The sequence below is a fragment of the Miscanthus floridulus genome, chromosome 3, assembly GCF_019320115.1.
Source record: "Miscanthus floridulus cultivar M001 chromosome 3, ASM1932011v1, whole genome shotgun sequence".
NCBI classification, from domain to species: domain Eukaryota; kingdom Viridiplantae; phylum Streptophyta; class Magnoliopsida; order Poales; family Poaceae; genus Miscanthus; species Miscanthus floridulus.
The window spans coordinates 18,774,549-18,794,094 of NC_089582.1; the positions used below are offsets into that span (position 1 = coordinate 18,774,549).

Here is a 19,546-nt window from a genome sequence, read left to right on the forward strand (position 1 = left end):
CGGGCGCGTGGGAGAGGGAGACGCGTTGGAGGGAGAGGGAGAGGGAGAGAAGACGCATGGGAGGGAGGTCATGCCGTCGCGCGCGGAATAACTTTTCCATATGCAATGAACGCAAAGTGGCTAAAATTAAACTCGTATACTTACAACAGCACGAAATAGCCGGGGTGATATGTGTACAATGTACAAGTACAAACACTGAAATCAAACGACCAAGTATCAGAATTTTTTTTTACTTCAGATAATGCCAAAGTGAACTAGAATTTAGAATGGAGAGAGTATACGTATAAGTACATATACAACAAACATAAAAAGGACTGGAAACAAAAAAAGAAGAATTTCTCCAACCAAATCTGCTCATGAGCAGACACCATGCATACCCAGCAAACACAGGATCGAGAGATGAACTCGATGGACAATCAGACGACAGGCTGGCACTCCACGTCTCTACATAACACAGTTACACATGCATCGCCACGGAAGGATGCTTGGTTATGCCGAAGGAGGTGGCGCCATGAATGGCTTCGGCACGCTCGGGATGGAGGGCATTGGTGGCAGTGTCACTTTAGGCACGGCGGGCATCGGCGGCAGTGTCACCTTGGGCACGGCGGGGACGGCCGGCACCGTGGGCACGGCGGGGATCGGCGGGAGTGTCGCCTTGGGCACGGCGGGGACGGCCGGCATAGGGGGCAGCGCGGCGTTTGGTACTGTGGGCACCGCGGGCATCGGTGGGAGGGTCGCCGTGGGGACCGCCGGCACCGTGGGCATCGGTGGCACGGTGACCCCGGGAAGCGGTGGCAAGGCCGCCGCGGCAGGCACCGCAGGCACGGCGGCAGGAGTGGCTGCCGAAGTCGAGTCGGCAAGGAAACGTGCAGCATGGCAAGTGCTGCTGCCGTCGAGCATGAGCGCCATGAGCGCCATGACGAGCGCCGTGGCGAAGAGAGCTGAGGCGGCAGATGCCATGTGCGATCTTGATTCTTGATCGGCCGGTTAATAGTAGGCCGTAGTTGCTAATCGCTAAACTAGCTACAGGAAGGAACTCTGTCTGTTTACTAGCAGTGATGCAAAGGGCATGCGCAATGGAGGTCAATTATAGGCCACGGCCTGTGCAAATTGGTCGTCACCGATGAGCTTTTGAGTTTTGATCACCTTCCGAGCCATACGGTTTTTGTTTAAGAGAGGGTGGTGGATACCGGCCGGTTTGACGATGCTTCTCTGGTAGCTCAGCTTCTTACATGCAGGACACTGACACTAAGCTGTGACGCATATCTGCATATCTGGTTGGTTTCTAAACTATATATCATGACATCAGCAGATTTGTTTTGTAACATTAGGTACAAAAATAGTCAATAATGCAAGTAAACTAGTGAAGGTAGAGCTTGTGTGATTTTAATTCAATTCACAATAATCCATTGCAAAAGAAATTTCACAAAAGCTCCAAGATGCAAACACACATGCCGTCAATTCAATCACTGACGGACATGCATCTAATTTTTTTCGTTGAATAAAGCAAATTGTCGGCCTTCCTTTTAATTTATTTTTTTTAGTTATACTGATCGGTGCATGTAACTCAATACAATCTTACAGCTAGAGATTTTGAATTTGAATCCTAGTTAGCACAATTAAATAAAAAATACTTGCTGCTTGTTTCAATTCCAAGTATGAAGGGAGCCCCTACGTGAGAGGGTGTTAAAATATATAGTGAATTGTTCGTCTTGCTCGTCAACCTAAGTTTTTGGGTTATACTGGTTAGTGCATAAAACTCAATACTTTCTAACTTATTTCATTCATATTTGGAGCCCGATAGAAAGCCTTGCAGAAATAGGCCCTTCGTACGGTGCCAAAGGACATGGTGTTGTAGGTATACACCATGGTGCCATGCGCATTGGCGTAGTGTTTTGGCAGGTGCTCAAACTACGTGACAAGGAATGGCTCACGAGTCACCACGGACCACGTCATATGAATTGGGCTAATGTCAATAAGCACGGCGACGTCGGTATTGGTGCCATGCACGCTTCTCACCAAAAGCGCTAAGGGCTATTACGCCATGCTAGCTAGGGGACTAAAAAGTAACGAACTTCAAAAGCACGTGCCCATCCCCTCCATCCTCTCTTTGAACATGGAACAAGCATTTGCGTGAATGGACACGCTAAGAAACGGCGCACGGCGGACGACGTCATATGCATATATTTTGGTCAAACTTGAAATGTTTTAACTCACTAAAAATTAAAATACCTTATAATTTAGAATATATAGAGAGAGTAGAAAACAGTGGTGTTGAAAGAAGTGTCCAGCTCCCACGAGAGGCTGAGGAGGGCAGAAAGACATCAGTTAACTCAAGCACACGCACGTGCCTTTTTCAACTTTACAACGGGTAAACACAATCACTATCTAGGCCACAAAGCTGCGTTGATATTGATTATTTCCTTTTATGTAATATCGAAACATGAAATCTTTTGCTAGAATGGTCCAGCTTCGGCTGTGTTAGATCGACCTCCTTCGGCGCTTGATAGAAGCACATTATATGTTTCTTTAAACTCTTCTACTTAATACAATGATACGCAAATCTTTTGCGTATTCGAGAAAAAAAACACAATCACTATCTATTGAAACTGAGTCAACCTCTAGTTAGTTTCCTATATATGATGATTATACCTTTTATTATACTTATAGGCCTTAAATTTGTTTGATTTGATTGAATACAAAATGGGCCAAGCCCAACTAAATCCAACCCATTATATAAACATTTTTAGACCAACATCTCTTTCCAAATAAAATACAATTACACATGAACAAACTTTAGGTTTTCTTACTGTTGCGTGGCAAAATTCACTTCATACCAAACTGCCAGTGACAGTGAGATACAGATACTGTCATTCTGCAATTAACAAAGTACCAAAAATAAACTCAAACACATGATACAACACACGGGGTAGCCGAGCACTCCGTACACACGTATACACTTACAAGTTATAATCACTGACCACCAACCAAAAGGGAAAAAAAAGATGACAGAAAATGATCTGACAAAATTTAACACATTATATAATTTTAAAAAAAGACTCAATACAATATATAGAAGTATACAGAATCACATACATACATAAAAAGGGAACAAATACAACTTGAAAAAAGGGAACAAATACTGTAGTAATCAAGTGGTGCACTACTTGCTTCACCTTCACTGCGGCTAGGAATACACACATAGAAATCCTAATTAAGATCCATATGCTGAACTAATAGTACATGTCGATATTATGCAAAATCCGAAATGAGCATCTTGCCTTCAAAGAAAAGAAATCCTCATTTAGTGAACACTACCACAATCCTGAATTACCTTGAGGGCCAAGAATTTTCTTGAGTGCCAAAATGAAACCGACAAAGAAAATGTGGTTTCCTTGGTTGTGAACATCGACCTCCAAGGAAATATGTATTTCTTGGATGTTGAAGTAAACCGCCAAGATATCCTCATTTAGTGAACGTGTACGTCGAGTATGTGCATCATTATATGCCCTTACCAGATACTATATGATAAATAATATATTTTTTGTATTGATTACTAGAGCACAGAGATGCAGAATATGGCACATCAGAGAGTAATTGTTGAAGGCTTGCATTCTATAAGAATCAGACTTTCGAAGTTGTTTTTTCTTTTCTCATGCATGATAAATAGTTATATAGGCCCCATACATATCTTCAATTTTTTTTAAACAACGGCAAGAGCTTAGTTGTTCATTAAATTCGAAGAAAAAAATGACCCATATGTACATTTTTTAAAGAAAAGCACAAAAATGAGTGGTTAATATATAATTGGATCAACTTATTCACGTGTTGGGATATAATCTATCGGAAATGAGCATTGTTTCTACTTATATATCTAAATAAGTGCATCAACTCCATAAGGACAAATAAGTATGCTTGTTTTATTTGCACCAAAGTTCTCTCAGACAATACATGTTTAATAAGTCCATTAAAGGTAGAGAGGATCTGCCACAAAATCTTCTCTGGCAATACTAAAAGTGAAGGATTTAGTGGGGGGAAGGAGATTAATATGATGCCCTAGGAAAACCTTATTTTCTGATATATTATTATTGTTCCCTAGAAGCCTTTCGTTTAGAAGACATATTCATCGACCTCCAGCACGTACTCACAAGTTCAGGGTATATGGAACTTTTGAGCTAACATTCAATATCTTCCAATACAACCCAATACAATTTCATATATATCTTCTTTGTTTAATTTATGGTCCTTTCATCCATATCCAATTAATTGACCTTCCTGCTGTCCTTTTCAAATAGACAAACACAGACAAAATAAAACCAAATAAAGTCCTTAACTTATTTCCTTTAGATAGTCAAAGTAGTACACAACTCCTGACCTCTGTTTATTACACCAACATCCATATAAATACATATGGACTCCTTTGGACAGCAATTATATATCCTGACTTACCCACTACATCATTAGTGCTCATCAGTCATGGATGCCTCTTTATTATTTCTAGTATAACTAGCTAAGCAAGCTATATGTATTACTACAAGATCGAGTAAATTAAGTTATTCATTACCTCGGAGGCAAGACATATACATCACCTCGAAACCTCAGCACACGTACATACTCATCATCGCTTTTACACTCTCACTGCTGCTAGCTGCCGGATCATCATGCCTTTGCATACTGCAGATCCGTTAGTTACGCAGCCGGAGCGACGTCATAGTCATCATCGTCATCGTCGCCGGTGCCGCGGCAGCCCCTGAGGTTGCCCTCCATGGGCAATGCCCACACAAGGCTATCGCAGTACTGATCGTCAGACCTGGCCATAACCGCCATGCCTACTTCTCACCCCCCTCGACCTAGCTAGCTATAAGCTCGAGCAAGAAGAAGCTAGAGTGGTCAGTGACGAGTGAGCTAGCAGTACTGTGGAGCTAGTAGCTTACTAGTGTGAAGCTCAGAAGCTCTAGCTAGCTAGCTAGCTACTTGCTTGCTTGGTTGTTGGAGGAGGGTTGGCAAGCAGGTGGGTATTTATAGCCATTGTCGCCGAGGTCTTTCCTTGGCGTCCGTGCGCCACGTTGCAGATCGGAGCGAGAGGTCCAGATCGAGCTAGCGCCTCTTCGCAGAGAGCAGGGCTTCATGGCTAGCTAGCTCGGTTAATCGCCAGGAGGAATCACCGGCCGGCCGGCAAGTGGAGAAAAGATGTCACAGTATCTGGGAAGATGGACGAAAGATGAAGACACCATGAGATAACTGGTGCAGCATTGCAAAAGGCACCGCAAACAGATCTCAGCCTTGTTTAGATTGAGGTTAGGGATCAGTATTTGGTACTGTAGCATTTTCGTGACAATTATTGTTCAATCATGGCATAACTAAGCTCAAAAGATTTATCTCGTAATTTACAATCAAACTATATAATTAATTATTATTTTTATTTATATTTAATACTCTATGCATGTATTCAAATATTTAATGTAATAGAAAGAGAGAGAAAAAACTTCCAATCTAAACGAGGCCCTCGTGTCTCTGTAAAGCCAGAGGAGCACAGACACCCATACCCCGGCTCTCCCTTTTTCCAAGGACACATGCACAGCGATATGCGGTTGGGCCCACCTCGACATCTGACGTGGCTTCACGGTGATGGATTTTCTGTGCCAATATAGCGAGTTACGGTAGTAGTACCATTATATGTTAACAAAAAAACGGTTGCGTGAGTGTCAGTCGCCTATTCTTTTTTCAACAGTTCAGGGGCATATGCATGTGCATTGTTGGTACGCTGGCTCATAGGCACGTGGACGTACTTAGTTGACAGTGACCTAGTTAATAGCTGACAGATCTCAAAAAGTTTAAGAATCACTTGGCCATTGTCATCTAGTATAGTCTTATTATCTTGTGAGTAAATCAAATGTTACACAGTCAAACAATGTGCACGTGAGAGTGTTTGCACGTAAGTGCCCACACATGTCTTCTAGCTAATTCCATAAGTTATCTTATTTCCTTACCAAATCATTTATGAAAGGCTAAAACAGGACCGCTAAACTCAGAGCCTATTTGATGCATATGGCTAATTGTTGTCAGCTAATGTTTAAATTAACTAGCCCATGCAAACAAAGGGCTAATAGGTGGGTTAATTTTTTAGCCAACTCTCCAATTTTGGCTAAATTTTAGTTCTAGCTAAAAACCGTTCGTACCTTATTCAAACAGGCCCAAACAGGTCCTTAGCCTGAGTGTTTCTTCACCCTCACACAAGAATGCTTTCATCCCCTTCTTGCCCCTTCCATTGTCCACAATATATTCATCGTCACCCTGAGAAGAGGTTAGGGTTTGTCTTTGGGGGTTTGAGCTCAGACAAGCTTTCCTTTAATCCTTGGTCATAGATAGAAGGTTGGGGAGGAAGGCTGGCTCAACAATGGACGAATGATGGGTAGAACGGCAAGATGGTGACGCCGGTGCTGCTTGGTCCTTAACGACATAGGGTAGCCATTTGGGGTGTCTAAGAACGAGGTGATTCACCCCACCGAGCCAGTACAGGGCAAGAGTGGTGACGGATCCGGTGGGCGGTAGAAATCAAGCATCAGTGGCGTCGCTCACGGAACAATAGATGGTGACATAGGTTCAGTGGCGAAGCCAGCTCAAAACTAACTCTGGTGCACTCTCTATCAAATATCAAGGAATCTATACAGTTACAAAGAAAATACATGAAAAAGATGAGGTAGACATTAGTAATTTTTGGTTTTACCGTGCTGCACATGCACCAGGGAAAGCCAACGTGGCTTTGCCCCTGCATAGGTTGGTCAGGGTGGTAACGCATGACCACTACGATTGACGGCATGGAGGCAAGAGTAGCAGCGATTAAGTAGCCCACTCAGGTGGAGGGTGGTACATTGGTACGATGGATGGACGTTGATCACTACCGGAAACGTCAAATTTGCGAGTGTTTTTGTGTTTGCCGAGTCTATTCTCTCGAGCACTCGGTAAACAAGTTATTTGCCGAGTGCTGCCATAAAAACACTCGGCAAAAAAAAACACTCGGTAAAGAGGTGGTTTGCCGAGTGTTAAAAAAACACTCGGCAAAGATGGGGTTTGCCGAGTGTTTTTTTTTTACACTCGGCAAAGGAAAAAATATTTTTTCTAGCAAAGAAAGAGAAGAAAAAAATGAAAAAAAAAATCTTTGCTAAGTGCCCAGATCTAGGACACTCGGCAGAGTAAAAAAATATTTTTTCTCGGAAAGAAAGAGAAGAAAAAAAATGAAAAAAATATTTGTCGAGTGCCCAGATCTAGGACACTCGGTAAATTTAAAAAAAAATTCTGGGAAAGAAAGAGAAGAAAAAAAATGAAAAAAAATATTTGCCGAGTGCCCAGATCTAGGACACTCGGCAAAGTAAAAAAAATATTTTTTCTAGGAAAGAAAGAGAAGAAAAAAATAAAAAAATCTTTGCCGAGTGCCCAGATCTAGGACACTCGGCAAACGAAAAAAATCATTTTTAACCCCAGCGGATGAGCACGCGGCCTCCCCGCACACTCCCCTTCTCTGCGCACGGGCATGCACCGCCCCCTCCTCCTAATCAGCCCCAGTGCGGCCCCGCCCTCCCCTCCTCCCTCTCCGGCACCGGCACGGCCTACCCTCCCCTCCTCCCTCGTCGGCGCACCTCCCCCCTTGCCCACCGCCTCCACCAGATCCGGCCCTCGCGCGCGGGCGGATCCGACGACGGTGGCGCATGGGGAGGCCGGATCCGGCCCTGGCGTAGCCGCCCCCTCCTCTCCCTCTCTTCCCACCGCCGGCGCCCCTCGCCCTCCTCTCCCTCCTCTCTTTCCCAGTGGCGGATCCGGCGCGGCCGCCCCCTCCTTTCCCTCTCTTCCCACCGCCGGCGCCCCTCCCCCTCCTCTCCCTCCTCTCTCTTCCTCGGCGACGGATCTAGTGCGGCCGCCCCCTCCTCTCCCTCTCTTCCCACTGCCGGGGGCCCTCTCCCTCCTCTCTCTTTCCCGACGGCGGATCCAATGCGGTCGCCCCCTCCTCTCTCTTCCCCGACGACGGATCCGGCGCGGTCGCCCCCTCCTCTCCCTCTCTTCCCACCGCCGGCGCCCCTGCCCCTCCTCTCCCTCCTCTCTCTTCCCCGACGGTGGATCCGGCCTGGCCGCCCCCTCCTCTCCCTCTCTTCCCCGGATCCAGCGGCCGCGCCCTCCTCTCCCTCTCTTCCCCGGATCCGGCGGCCGCGCCCTCCTCTCCCTCTCTTCCCCAGCATGGCGGGTGGTGGCGTGGTGGTGGTGGGCGGCGGTGGCATGGTGGTGGTGGCCGGTGGTGGCTCGTGGCGGCGGCCGTGAAGCCGGGGAGCGGAGGCGAGACACAGGGGAAGGGCGCCACTGAGGAGACCGACGGCGACTGACGGAGACCGGGCGGTGGTGGTTTTTTTTATTTTTCGAAAAAAATGTTTGTGGTGGCTTTTTTCGAAAAAAAATGTTTGCCGAGTGTATTTTGGGCATTCGGCGAAGTCTTTGCCGAGTGTTCGACAAAAAACACTCGGCAAAGTCTGTTTGCCGATAAAAATTCACCGAGTGTCGTTTACCGAGTGTCACACTCGGCAAACCCTTTGCCGAGTGTTTTTTAGGCTTTGCCGAGTGCCAGGGGCACTCGGCAAATCTCCTGATTCCCATAGTGGATATGGAGTAACACCGGGCGACATGAGAATTGAATTACAAAAATGACACTAGGCGTGACAGCCTCCTAACATAATATGGCTGGATTGGATGTCCATAGATGCATGGCCCAAATATGTGGGTATCTAATTGACAATGGCCCCGTTCGCTTGTCTTAAAAATGGTTTGTTCGGCTTCTTTTTTCAGCCAGAACAGTGTTTTTCTCTCACAACAATTCAGCCGGAACAGTGTTTTCAGCCAGTTTCAGCCAAGTTTTAGACCAGCGAACGGGGCCAATATGGATTTCACCAAAGCGCGTTAATTAATGAAACTCCAAATCACTAATAATCATGCATTACTGAACCTTTTGGCAAACGCAAGAAAGAAAATTTGGCACTTGAACGGGGACGGGGACGGGGCATGCAATCCAGTCCACACCAACCACACGCATTGTGTGTTGCATATTTGCACGCATGAAGCTAGGGCATTAGTGCGCACTGCGCCACTGCGCAGGAGATCACGGCACCCCGTACTGGTGGGCCACCGCGGGGGCTTGTCCGTCCGAGTTGGCGCGCGGCGCCCCACCGGGCTGAGGCGGTGCTCATGGCGAGCGTCCGGCGGCGCACGGCCGCCACGTGGTGGAGCGGCGCGGTGCACGTTCCGTCCTCAGCCCCGCGTGCACGCCGCCGCGCCATGGTGGACATCCAAGGACAGGACAGGACCCCAGCAAGGATGTGTGAGTGTGACCATTGTGCGTGCCAACCCAGCAAGAGTACTGTTATATCACCGACTTTTTTTATATCATCAACGCAAAGCTCATCCACCGGATATAATTATAAAGCAGCACACAAGTATCCATGCAATCATACACGACGCAAACAATAGAAATAAATTAGAACAATATACCAAACATAATATACAACAGGTAAAATAGTTTTAAAGAAGTTCTACATGTTACTACGAACACAAACATGAAAACCACTCTTCGGTTCACTAGGACTTGGAGTTGCGTCTGGACGTGATGCGGGTGCCGGATGTCTGGGTGCTAGTGCCTCCATATTTAATAGCCAAGTAAAATCAAGATTATGATTATTCAACTTTGATCTGAGCTAGTCGTTTGAACACATCATGAAGCAAAGTCAAGGTAGCAATGAGGCCTTCGGCCTTACTACGACACCTCCTCTTATCTTTCCACAGCTAACGCCCTTAGTAAGGATTTGATTTTTCTTAAAAACAGTTTATGTTTCAATTTCTCGAACATTTATCTAGTAGGGTTCTTTTTTTTTTTTCGAAAATCATTCGCCTAGCTGCTTTTGGAGTTGCTTTTCCTGAGAAAACAAGTGAAACAATATAAGAAACCAAGTTCTCATTGAGAAACATCTAGCATGGGTAAATGGATAGAACGAGCGAGATTGACACCGGCAGAGTGGGTAACAGGAAGCTGTTGCCTCCAACCAGAAAAAAAACCGTGTCTTGAGAAGCAGGGAAGCAGCCCAAAGCCCCAAACTCACGGCCCACTGGATTCTACCACAGCCCACCCTAATCTAACATCGGCATACGTGCTAGGTTTTCTTGGTATATACTCTAACGAAGCGAAGTCTTTGTGAATTTGTTTATTTTTTCTTCTAAATTTTTTTGCGAATTTATTTAAATAATATAAAAAATTAATTGGAGATGTGAGGAGTTGAACCCTGTACCTCTAGAAAGCTATTCATAGTGCTCTACCAATTGCGCTACATCGCCAATCTATATTTTTAAGCATTAGAGCTATTTTTTATTTTTTTATCCTTTTTATAAATATAAAAGATTAATTAGAGATGCGAGGAGTTGGATCTCGTACATTATAACTATTTTTTTTTATCTTTTATAAATATTAAAAGATTAATTAGAGATGCGAGGAATTGAACCCCGTGCCACTAGATACTACATCCCTAATTTGTATTTTTTTGCATTATAACTATTTTGTTTTCTTTTTTTAATAAATATAAAAGATTAATTGGAGATGCGAGGAGTTGAACCCCGTACATTGTAACTATTTTATTTAGTTTATCTTTTTATAAATATTAAAAGATTAATTGGAGGCGCGAGGAGTTGAACCTTTTTTATAAATATAAATTAAACATAAAAAGTTAATTGGAGATGCGAGGAGTTGAACCCCGTACCTCTAGAAAGCTATTCATAGTGCTCTACCGATTGAGCTACATCCCCAATTTGTATTTTTAAGCATTATAGCTATTTTTATTTTTTAATCTTTTTTATAAATATAAAAGATTAATTGGAGATGCGAAGCGTTGAACCCCGTACATTATAACTATTTTATTTATTTTATCTTTTTATAAATATTAAAAGATTAATCGAGGGTGCGAGGAGTTGAACCTTTTTTACAAATATAAATTAAACATAAAAAGTTAATTGGAGATGCGAGGAGTTGAACCCCGTTCCTCTAGAAAGCTATTTATAGTGCTCTACCAATTGAGCTACATCCCCGATTTGTATTTTTAAGCATTATAGCTATTTTTAATTTTTAATCTTTTTTATAAATATAAAAGATTAATTGGAGATGCGAGGAGTTTAATCCCATACATTATAACTATTTTAAGTTTTTTATATTTTTAAAAATATTAAAAGATTAATCGGAGATGCGAGGAATTGAATCTGTACCTCTAGAAACTAGATCCCTAATTTGTATTTTTAGCATTATAACTGTTTTAATTGTTTTAATCTTTTTTATAAATATAAAAGATTAATTGGAGCCGTGAGGAGTTGAACCCCGTGCATTATAACTATTTTATTTATTTTATCTTTTTATAAATATTAAAAGATTAATTAGACATGCGAGGAGTTGAACCTTTTTTATAAATATATTTTATTTATTTTATCTTTTTATAAATATTAAAAGATTAATTAGACATGCGAGGAGTTGAACCTTTTTTATAAATATAATTAAACATAAAAAGTTAATTGGACATGTGAGGAGTAGAACCTCGTACCTCTAGAAAGTATTCATAGTGCTCTACCAATTGAGTTACATCCCCAATTTGTTTTTTAGCATTATAGCTATTTTAAAGATTTTATTTTTTGAACTTTTATTAGAAAAGAATATATATGTGTTGCTACGATTGAATATTAAACCACTATAGCTATTTTAGAATATTTTATTTTTAAAATTTTATTAGAAAAATGTATATGCGTTGCTACGGTTGAATATTAAATTCCACCACATTTGAAGAACCATAAGTGATAAGTATCTAATTCTAATCTCTCATCCGAATTGGTGAGAACTTGGCTTTCCAATTTAGGTGCTACCTTTTCCTCTGAAGTTAGATTTTCTTTTATTTTAAGTTATTATAATTATTTTTTATTTAAACTAAAACATTATAGGCTAGAACATTTCTCTCATGAAATCAGTATGTTTTCTCTTATGATTTTCGTTCAAAGACATTATAGTTTTTCTGTTTCTGAGGATATTTCTTTTGTCCAGCATGAAACATGATTTTTGCGTGACAATACGAGCAAATATGTTTTCTAGGATTCAAACTAAATTGTATAGATTTTTGAGAATTTGAACCTACATCCTCTTCCTTCGTGTGAGCCTTCCTTACCGTTCTACTACATAGCTGCTATTGTTGGTAGCAACATAAGAACCATTTCTTTTAAACTTTTAATGGAAAAAACTTTTAGTGGCAGTTTTCTTAAGCTAACTACTCCTAGAAATAATTTTAGAGGTGGTTTTCATAAGTAACTGCCTATGAAAGTCGTTCAAAAATTCTTTTAAAACATATATGAAAATTGTAAGGAATATTTTGGCCCCTAAATAATTTCAAATAAAAACCTTCAAGTGCAAAGATGTAGATCTCATTGAACTCTATAATTTTGGTATACAGTCAATTTATATCTAACTTCATATGAAAATGTTATAACACGTCCTGTAGAAATAGATTTCTAGTGATGATCGTTTTAAGACAACCACCTCAAGAAAAATAAGGCCTTTTCCGATGGCAATTCTCTTAACCAGCAACCTCCTCTAGAAATACCAATTTCAAGTGGAGGATGGTTCATGGGTTGTAGACTTGTAGGCAGTCAACTCGTGTGGCTTATAGCACAAGCAGAACCAATTATGAACCTCCAGCAAAAAACTTAGAGGTGCACGTAAAAATGATTTTTTTTGTAATTTAGTGCATATTTTATGCACAAGTATCGTGAGGTGGCTTTTGGTTCATCTCCCTTTTTAGTCGGCGCATTTTGGAAGGCGAAAAGAGCCAGCACCGTGGGTCTTAATTTGTCACAATGTCTGGAAATGCACACGTACTACTACTAGAAAATGAAGATTTCATGAGAGTAAAAGAAAATAAGAAATAAACACCATGAAAGTATAAATACCGTCATGAAAATAATGCATGACATTCAGCCATCATGTAATAACCCTCACGAATCAAACGCCAGGGAAATCACATTTTTGTGGAGGTTGACCGCCACAAACCTTTTTTCATCATGGTGCCCTCCATAAAAATTAGGGCATCGTTAGGTTTGTGGAAACATTATTTTCATGGCAGTGTTATCTCCACAAAAATAATTTGTGTGAGTTAAAAACCATCACGAAAATGCATTTGTACCACCATGAAAATATTTTCATGAGAGTACATAACAATACCACAAGGGTCACATAATTTTCATGAGGATAGAAGATCGTCATGAAAAAGTATATAGCCCACATGAAAATGAAGTTTGGGCCCATGGTTCCAAGCATAATGATTCAACTTGCAAATTCACAAATCCGAGTTATTAACTAAACAATAAAGCTAAATCTCATTTAAGCACATCCACGAATGATCACCCAACTTTTACATTAAAATATTTTAATAAAGACAATGTAATTTGTACAAATCTACACCTACACTAAGTCATAAGCATGGGCATTCACTCAAAGTGGTGAACAATGCCCTGGATAAACAACCAAGTGCACACAAACCTACCCTCACATTCTTTAACTATATCTGACATAACCAAAGTAGACTCTGTATCCGTATTCCCAAACAGTCCGTTATTAATTGCTTGGCAGTTTCCAGTTTATGATGGAAGCAGCAAATTCATCTTGGGCAGTTTCTCAAGGCCATCATCTGGCCTGTTGTTGCTGAGGATTAGTAAACCATACCAAGAAGCCAGATGCACTGAGGCATATATGTGCACGTCAGAGTAGAAGAAGTTGGTCGTCGTGGCCTGACGTTTATTCTTTTATCAGAAAAGAAAGAAAGAAAAGGCCGGGCGTTCGGTTGGTTGTTGACCTTTCTGCATTGTACATCCGGTTGGTTACTGAACTGCTAGTATATATGATCACATCAGAGCATAAAAAAGTATATAATCTGTACGCCAGGGGAGTTCTGTCGCTAACACTTGATTAGGTGAAACGACATCAGTCAAAGTCAACAAAAGCTTCAGCCTTTTATATCATTCTTCAGGCTGAGCTGAGTCCTGGGTAGTTGTCTTCTCCCCTGCCTAGCTACCAATTTATATATTTCTGGCAAGTAGCAAAGCAGATGGTATATATAGGGCGAAAAAAATAAAGGCACTTTTCAAATGTGCGGCTACCGAATTTATTGGAATTTCCTGTGGAACTCATATGTGTGTGAGAATTTATTAGCACGGTGGGATTTTCGCCCTATATCTTTTTTATATAAAAAATATGAATCAATCCAATATCTATTTAAGCTGCACTACTTATGAGCCAAGGAAAAATAAAATTAAATGGTACTCGTATTCCTTTTTTTTGTTTTACTTTAGATTAGGGAATTCAAAGGTCGAAAGGGGCGGAATAAACCAGTTTTTTTTTCTTTGAAACAAAAGCCCTCTTTCTCTGCTTGTAGAAGAAAAGAAAGGAATAGATCGATGAATCACTAGAAGCTTCATAAAGCACTTCTTTGGGAGTTAAAATATTGCTTGTTTGTTGCATAAGTACTAGGAGAACTGCACAGCCTTTTTGAGATTTTTTTCTAGACAGGCCATCAGTTCTTTTTTTTTTTTCATTTCAGTTCTGTACCTTGTCAATTATATGGGGGTGTTTATTCCTAAATAAGAAAAGTTAATATTATATAAATCTGATGGAAACACATAGAAAAATTGGTCTGACCTATAGAGCGCACAATAAGTTAATCAATTTTACAAGCTTAATACTCCATCCATTCCAAATTATAAGATGTTTTTGGCTTTTTAAATATATTATTTTTATAATGTATTTAGACATAGCGTGTGTATCTAAGTGTGTAATAAAAAATATGTATCTAGAAAAGCCAAAATGTCTTATAATTTGAAATGGAGAGAGCAGATGTTTCAGTATATATATTATTGTAAGTTGCAAGGAAGTTTTTAGGCACTAATGCCATCACCTATGAGGGCAATGAGAAATTAGGTCCGCTATCTAGTGTGTGCGCGTTTGGAGAAACCATAGGGGCATATCTTTTTAGGCATTTTTATGCCTAATTAATTATAAATCCATCTGTGCTGGCATTTTCCCCCAAATAAGATAGTGAAATTAAATAATTACCATTGAGTTTCTCTTCTCAATTGACATCTCTATTAAGGGCGTCTCCAACAAGGTACTTTTTGCTAGCTATTTCATGACGTTGAGGAAAGAGAACATAAAAAACTGAATAGCTAGCGACGAGTTCTTCGCCTAGTTCGCACGGGTCCCTATAAATCTACTCTCACTACTGCCCAAGACCCACTCTTGCCTACGCTGTGGGGCTCACAATTTTTTCTTTTTTCTTTTTATTTCTATCCGCCGGCGATTTTGCTTTTGCTTGTTGAGGACGCCTTAAGCATTGATGTCCATTTTTCCTATAAACCATTGGAGCATAGTTTATGTAGAAAGACAGATTTCACATGCCTTCTAGAAGTATAGGGATCGGAACCATCTTTCCTTCTCAGTTATGCTAACACGATTAAAACTTGGCATGAGTGAGAGAGGGCGGTGGAGACCGCTCCAATGGCGACCTCGTGTCCTAGTGGTTCTGGATCTTCGCCGGCGAGCGGTGGAGCAGGTGAGCGAGGCTAAGGTAAGCATTTCGGGGAATTCGGGAGAAGGAAATGGGACGGTGGATAAGGACGGCGGATGGAAATTCATCGGTGACCGTGGTGACCGGATTAAACCCGATCCTACGGTGGACCTTCGTCCCATAGGAGTAAAATCCAAGTTCTAGGCGTTGATGGATGACGACGATTCCGATTAAGAGATCGTATCTCAGTCGCCCTATACGCCGGACTTAGTACGACATGCAGTTGTCCATGGTTTCACCAAAGATCAATTGTATGAGACGGAGTTAGCGCTACAGGACTCGTTGTTTCGCCGACCGGTAGAAGAAACAATAACTCTGGTGCCGACGAACATGAAGGTTGAGCTTGTGCATAAAATCATGAAAGCCTTGATAGATGTTCATCGGACAACCATGAAACCATGGTCGGGCAAGCTGCCGCGGCCAAGGGATTCGCCGGCGATGACCCTTGGCGATTGCGCGGTTAAGGACAAGCGCGGTAGACAGCAGATGACAGGAGGCACTCTCACCAAGGCCCTACGGTCTTCACCATCGCCGGCGATGTGGGAAACGCCAGAGACCCTCGGTGGCCAATGAGCTATGGTTCAAATTCAAAATGGATCTGATCCGGCTTCTGCGTTGCTCTCCTGATCCGAGTTAGTCGTAGGGACAGGTGGGCCTTCTAATGAGGTCCAACATGGGCCTTGCGCACTGATCGGGCTCGGACATAGGAAGTGCCACGGTGGAAAACTAGCGAAGCATTTCCTACTCAACACTTGTGATCTCGACGCCATCAACAAAAAAAACTAGCCACCACTCCCTACTCGGTTTCCCCATCATATGTCCAAGTTTTGCGTGCAGGCATGGCAGCAGCGAGCGCGGGTGGTGTGGGGAACGGTGGCATCGGCACTGATGGTGGTGGTGGCGGAGGAAGGGGATATAGAGTTGGGCATGGTGGAGGACGCACAAGTGGCGGTGCGCGTGGCGGTTGCCATGGCTACGGCGCCGGGTATGGCTACAACCACCACAATGATGACTACGCGCACTTCAATGGTCCTCGCTTCAACCCTAATCTCGGGGTTCATCCACCAAATTATGGCCCCGGGTGGGAGTATGAGCGGGGACAAAGAGGACGATATGGAGGCAATGGAGCTCGTGGATGGAACAACGGGTATCGATAGGGTCGCAGCTATCAGCGGCAGCGGATGCCGCCTCAAGGGCCACCACAGCAACATATGCCGCAGCATGTGCAGCACCATGTCCCGCAACAGCATGTTGTGAATAGCATGTGCCACAACATGTGCCGACTGCCCCTCAGGTGTCGCCAATAAATCAGCAGCGGCACATATCTTAGGCTCCTCCGGCATCTTCAGGCACGGTGGCTCAGCCATCAACAACACAACTAGGGCTAGGATTGGAGCAGCATCAAGGCACCAATGTGGAGCAGCAGCAGCAGCTAGCAGGGAAGGGGACAGCAGGGACTGAATATGGTGTGGTCAAGCCCGACAAGATGCAAGAGTCTCAAATTTTGCAGGGCTCCTCTTTGGCTGCTAGAGCAGGTGATGTGTGGGTTGAGAACTCGGTGATTGGAACAACTGGTGCTGGGGCTATGGGTGCAATTTAGACGATAGTTACTACTAAAATGTGCAGCCGGTGTGGAGTGAAGGGACACCTGATGTTCGAGTGCACGGCGATAGTGTTTTGTGAAATTTGCAGAAGCACTGACCATGACATGAGTCAATGCCCGATTCTCAAGCAACTAAAACCAGTAGCCCAATTGGTTGGTCAGGCTATCGATGCACTTGTCGGTTTTCATATTCTACATGCACCAATCTAGCCAACAAAGACAGATTCTAGAATGGCTCTAATCTCGACTTCTGGCAAAAACCTAACAGAGGAGGATGTTGCTGCATTTTTACGTGTGTTGGTTTCTGACACTTTCGCTTGGGAAGTGAAATGGCACAGTGGTTTTGAATTCAAGGTTCTTTTTCCTACGAAAGGAGATCTTACAAAGATGACAAGGTTCAATGCAGAAATGAAGAAAGGAGTGACTCTCAAGTTTCAAGAATTTAAGGAAGAGGAAGAGTATTTTGGACATCTCTACTAGTGGTATGGATGTGAGTTATGAACCTACCAACAATTCTAAAGGAATATATCATTCTGTGGGCACTAGGAACTCTTTTTGGTGTCACTCAGGATGCAGCTTTGGGAGGTTTGCAGTGGTAGTGCTAGAACTCAAAGCAATTTCGACCAAGCTAGATGTCATCATTGGCAATAGATACTTATTGATTTTTTGAGGTTGAACCTTATCTGCCAAATATTGGGCTTCAGAGCATTTGGAACACCCAGAATGCTGGGAATGAAGATCTTGAAAATGGGGCAACAAAGGACACTGAGATGAGGGAGACACAAAATAATGGAGGCAATGTTATTTTAGATGTAAGTGTAGGAATTGCTGGGATTAGCAGCATAAACGGAAAGGAAGTTAATGCTCCAGAGGCATAGATTGTGGTAGAACCGCCTAAAATAACTCACTTCCAGAGGTGCTTGTCTTCCATTAGACACTAAACACCACAAGAGTGAGCTAATTTAAATAGTTGTGTCGAGCACACCCCATGGAAGAACCCAAAAATCTATATTTTTCAACAGGATCATAAATGGGAGAATAAAGCTTACAACATTTTAGCCATTTCTTACATCACTTTCCATGCATCATCAGAGTATAATATTATTGTTTATAACAGCAGAATATAACCATGTCGTTAGAGTTTTAGCGGAAATAAAATCATTTAATGACAAGTTAAACATTAACATAATGATCCGTTATATACATCATAACAGGTTATAAGTTTTTCTATTGTAAAACATTTTTGGGTGGAAGTTTCAAATAAACTCTATGTCCGCAACATTAAGGAAATCCTCGCTGAGCCCACCAGGAGGTTTCCACACACAAATGTCAGCTCCACATGTTCTTGTCACCTGCAACAGTGTAGAACAAACCCTGAGTACTCGATTGTACTCAATAAGGCTTACCCGATAGGAGAAAATGAAAAGACTTTAAGGATATGCAAGGCTATCTGGCTTGTGGGTTATTACATCTGTAGGAAGCATTACTAAACGTGCATTCTTATATTCAATTTTAATAGCAGTCATCATTAGTTCATTTTCTAACCATTCTATGTAAGCACCTGTGCTACTTTCAAGCAGGTGGTAAGCAATCAGAACCATTTTACCATCTTTCATGTTATAGTTCTTACTATGGTGCTAGATCATAGATAAGTCATACCATATTACATGGCGATTCGCATACCAATGTATCCCAACTGGGTACCCTGAAACACACGGCATGCTTGTACCCTAGGCACAAGTAGGATCAACCCACCACTCTCCTATCAAGGGGTCTAGGTCCCCATCCAAACTTGGACTCCAAGCCCCCACACCTGGGTCCTGGACTCAGTGTGGTGCTTAGACCTCCATCATTCTTGCCTCCAATCAGTCGGTCCGGAAAGAGCCAGAACCCATGACAAGAGAGCAATGAGCCTTTCCACCCCCATAAGCAAGATGTGCTCAGGATAATAAATTTGTGACCTGACTAGAATCTAATGCAACAGTCGGTCCTTAACCGACATAGGCAGAACAAGTGCAATCCAAGCCTCGCTCAAATGCCTAACCAAGTCCAGATCTAAAGTACCATTCCGCTCGGTCTCCAATTATCATTCATATATATATTCTAGGTGATAGTAATATAATAACAACAATAATATCTTTCCTATCTCTCACGAGTGATAGGTAATCATTGAACATCTACTAGGTCCTATAGTATAGCAATCTACACGATCCTAACATACTAGTAGGACTCATAGGATAAGGATATATTTATGCAAGTGGTTTTCATTCAA

General features: G+C 42.4%; 1 protein-coding gene across 1 annotated transcript; it reads right to left on the minus strand.

The window, feature by feature from the left end:
- Positions 1-272: 272 nt before the first annotated feature.
- On the minus strand, positions 273-1,031 carry LOC136545131 (protein PELPK1-like). The gene has a single exon (XM_066537165.1). It carries the CDS (start codon positions 958-960, stop codon positions 490-492), a length of 471 nt encoding a protein of 156 aa, XP_066393262.1. The 5' UTR covers positions 961-1,031; the 3' UTR covers positions 273-489.
- Positions 1,032-19,546: the final 18,515 nt, after the last annotated feature.

Coding starts and splice junctions, on each gene's coding strand:
- LOC136545131 (XM_066537165.1), bottom strand. CDS start 960: ATGGCATCTGCCGCCTCAGCTCTCTTCGCCACGGCGCTCGTCATGGCG.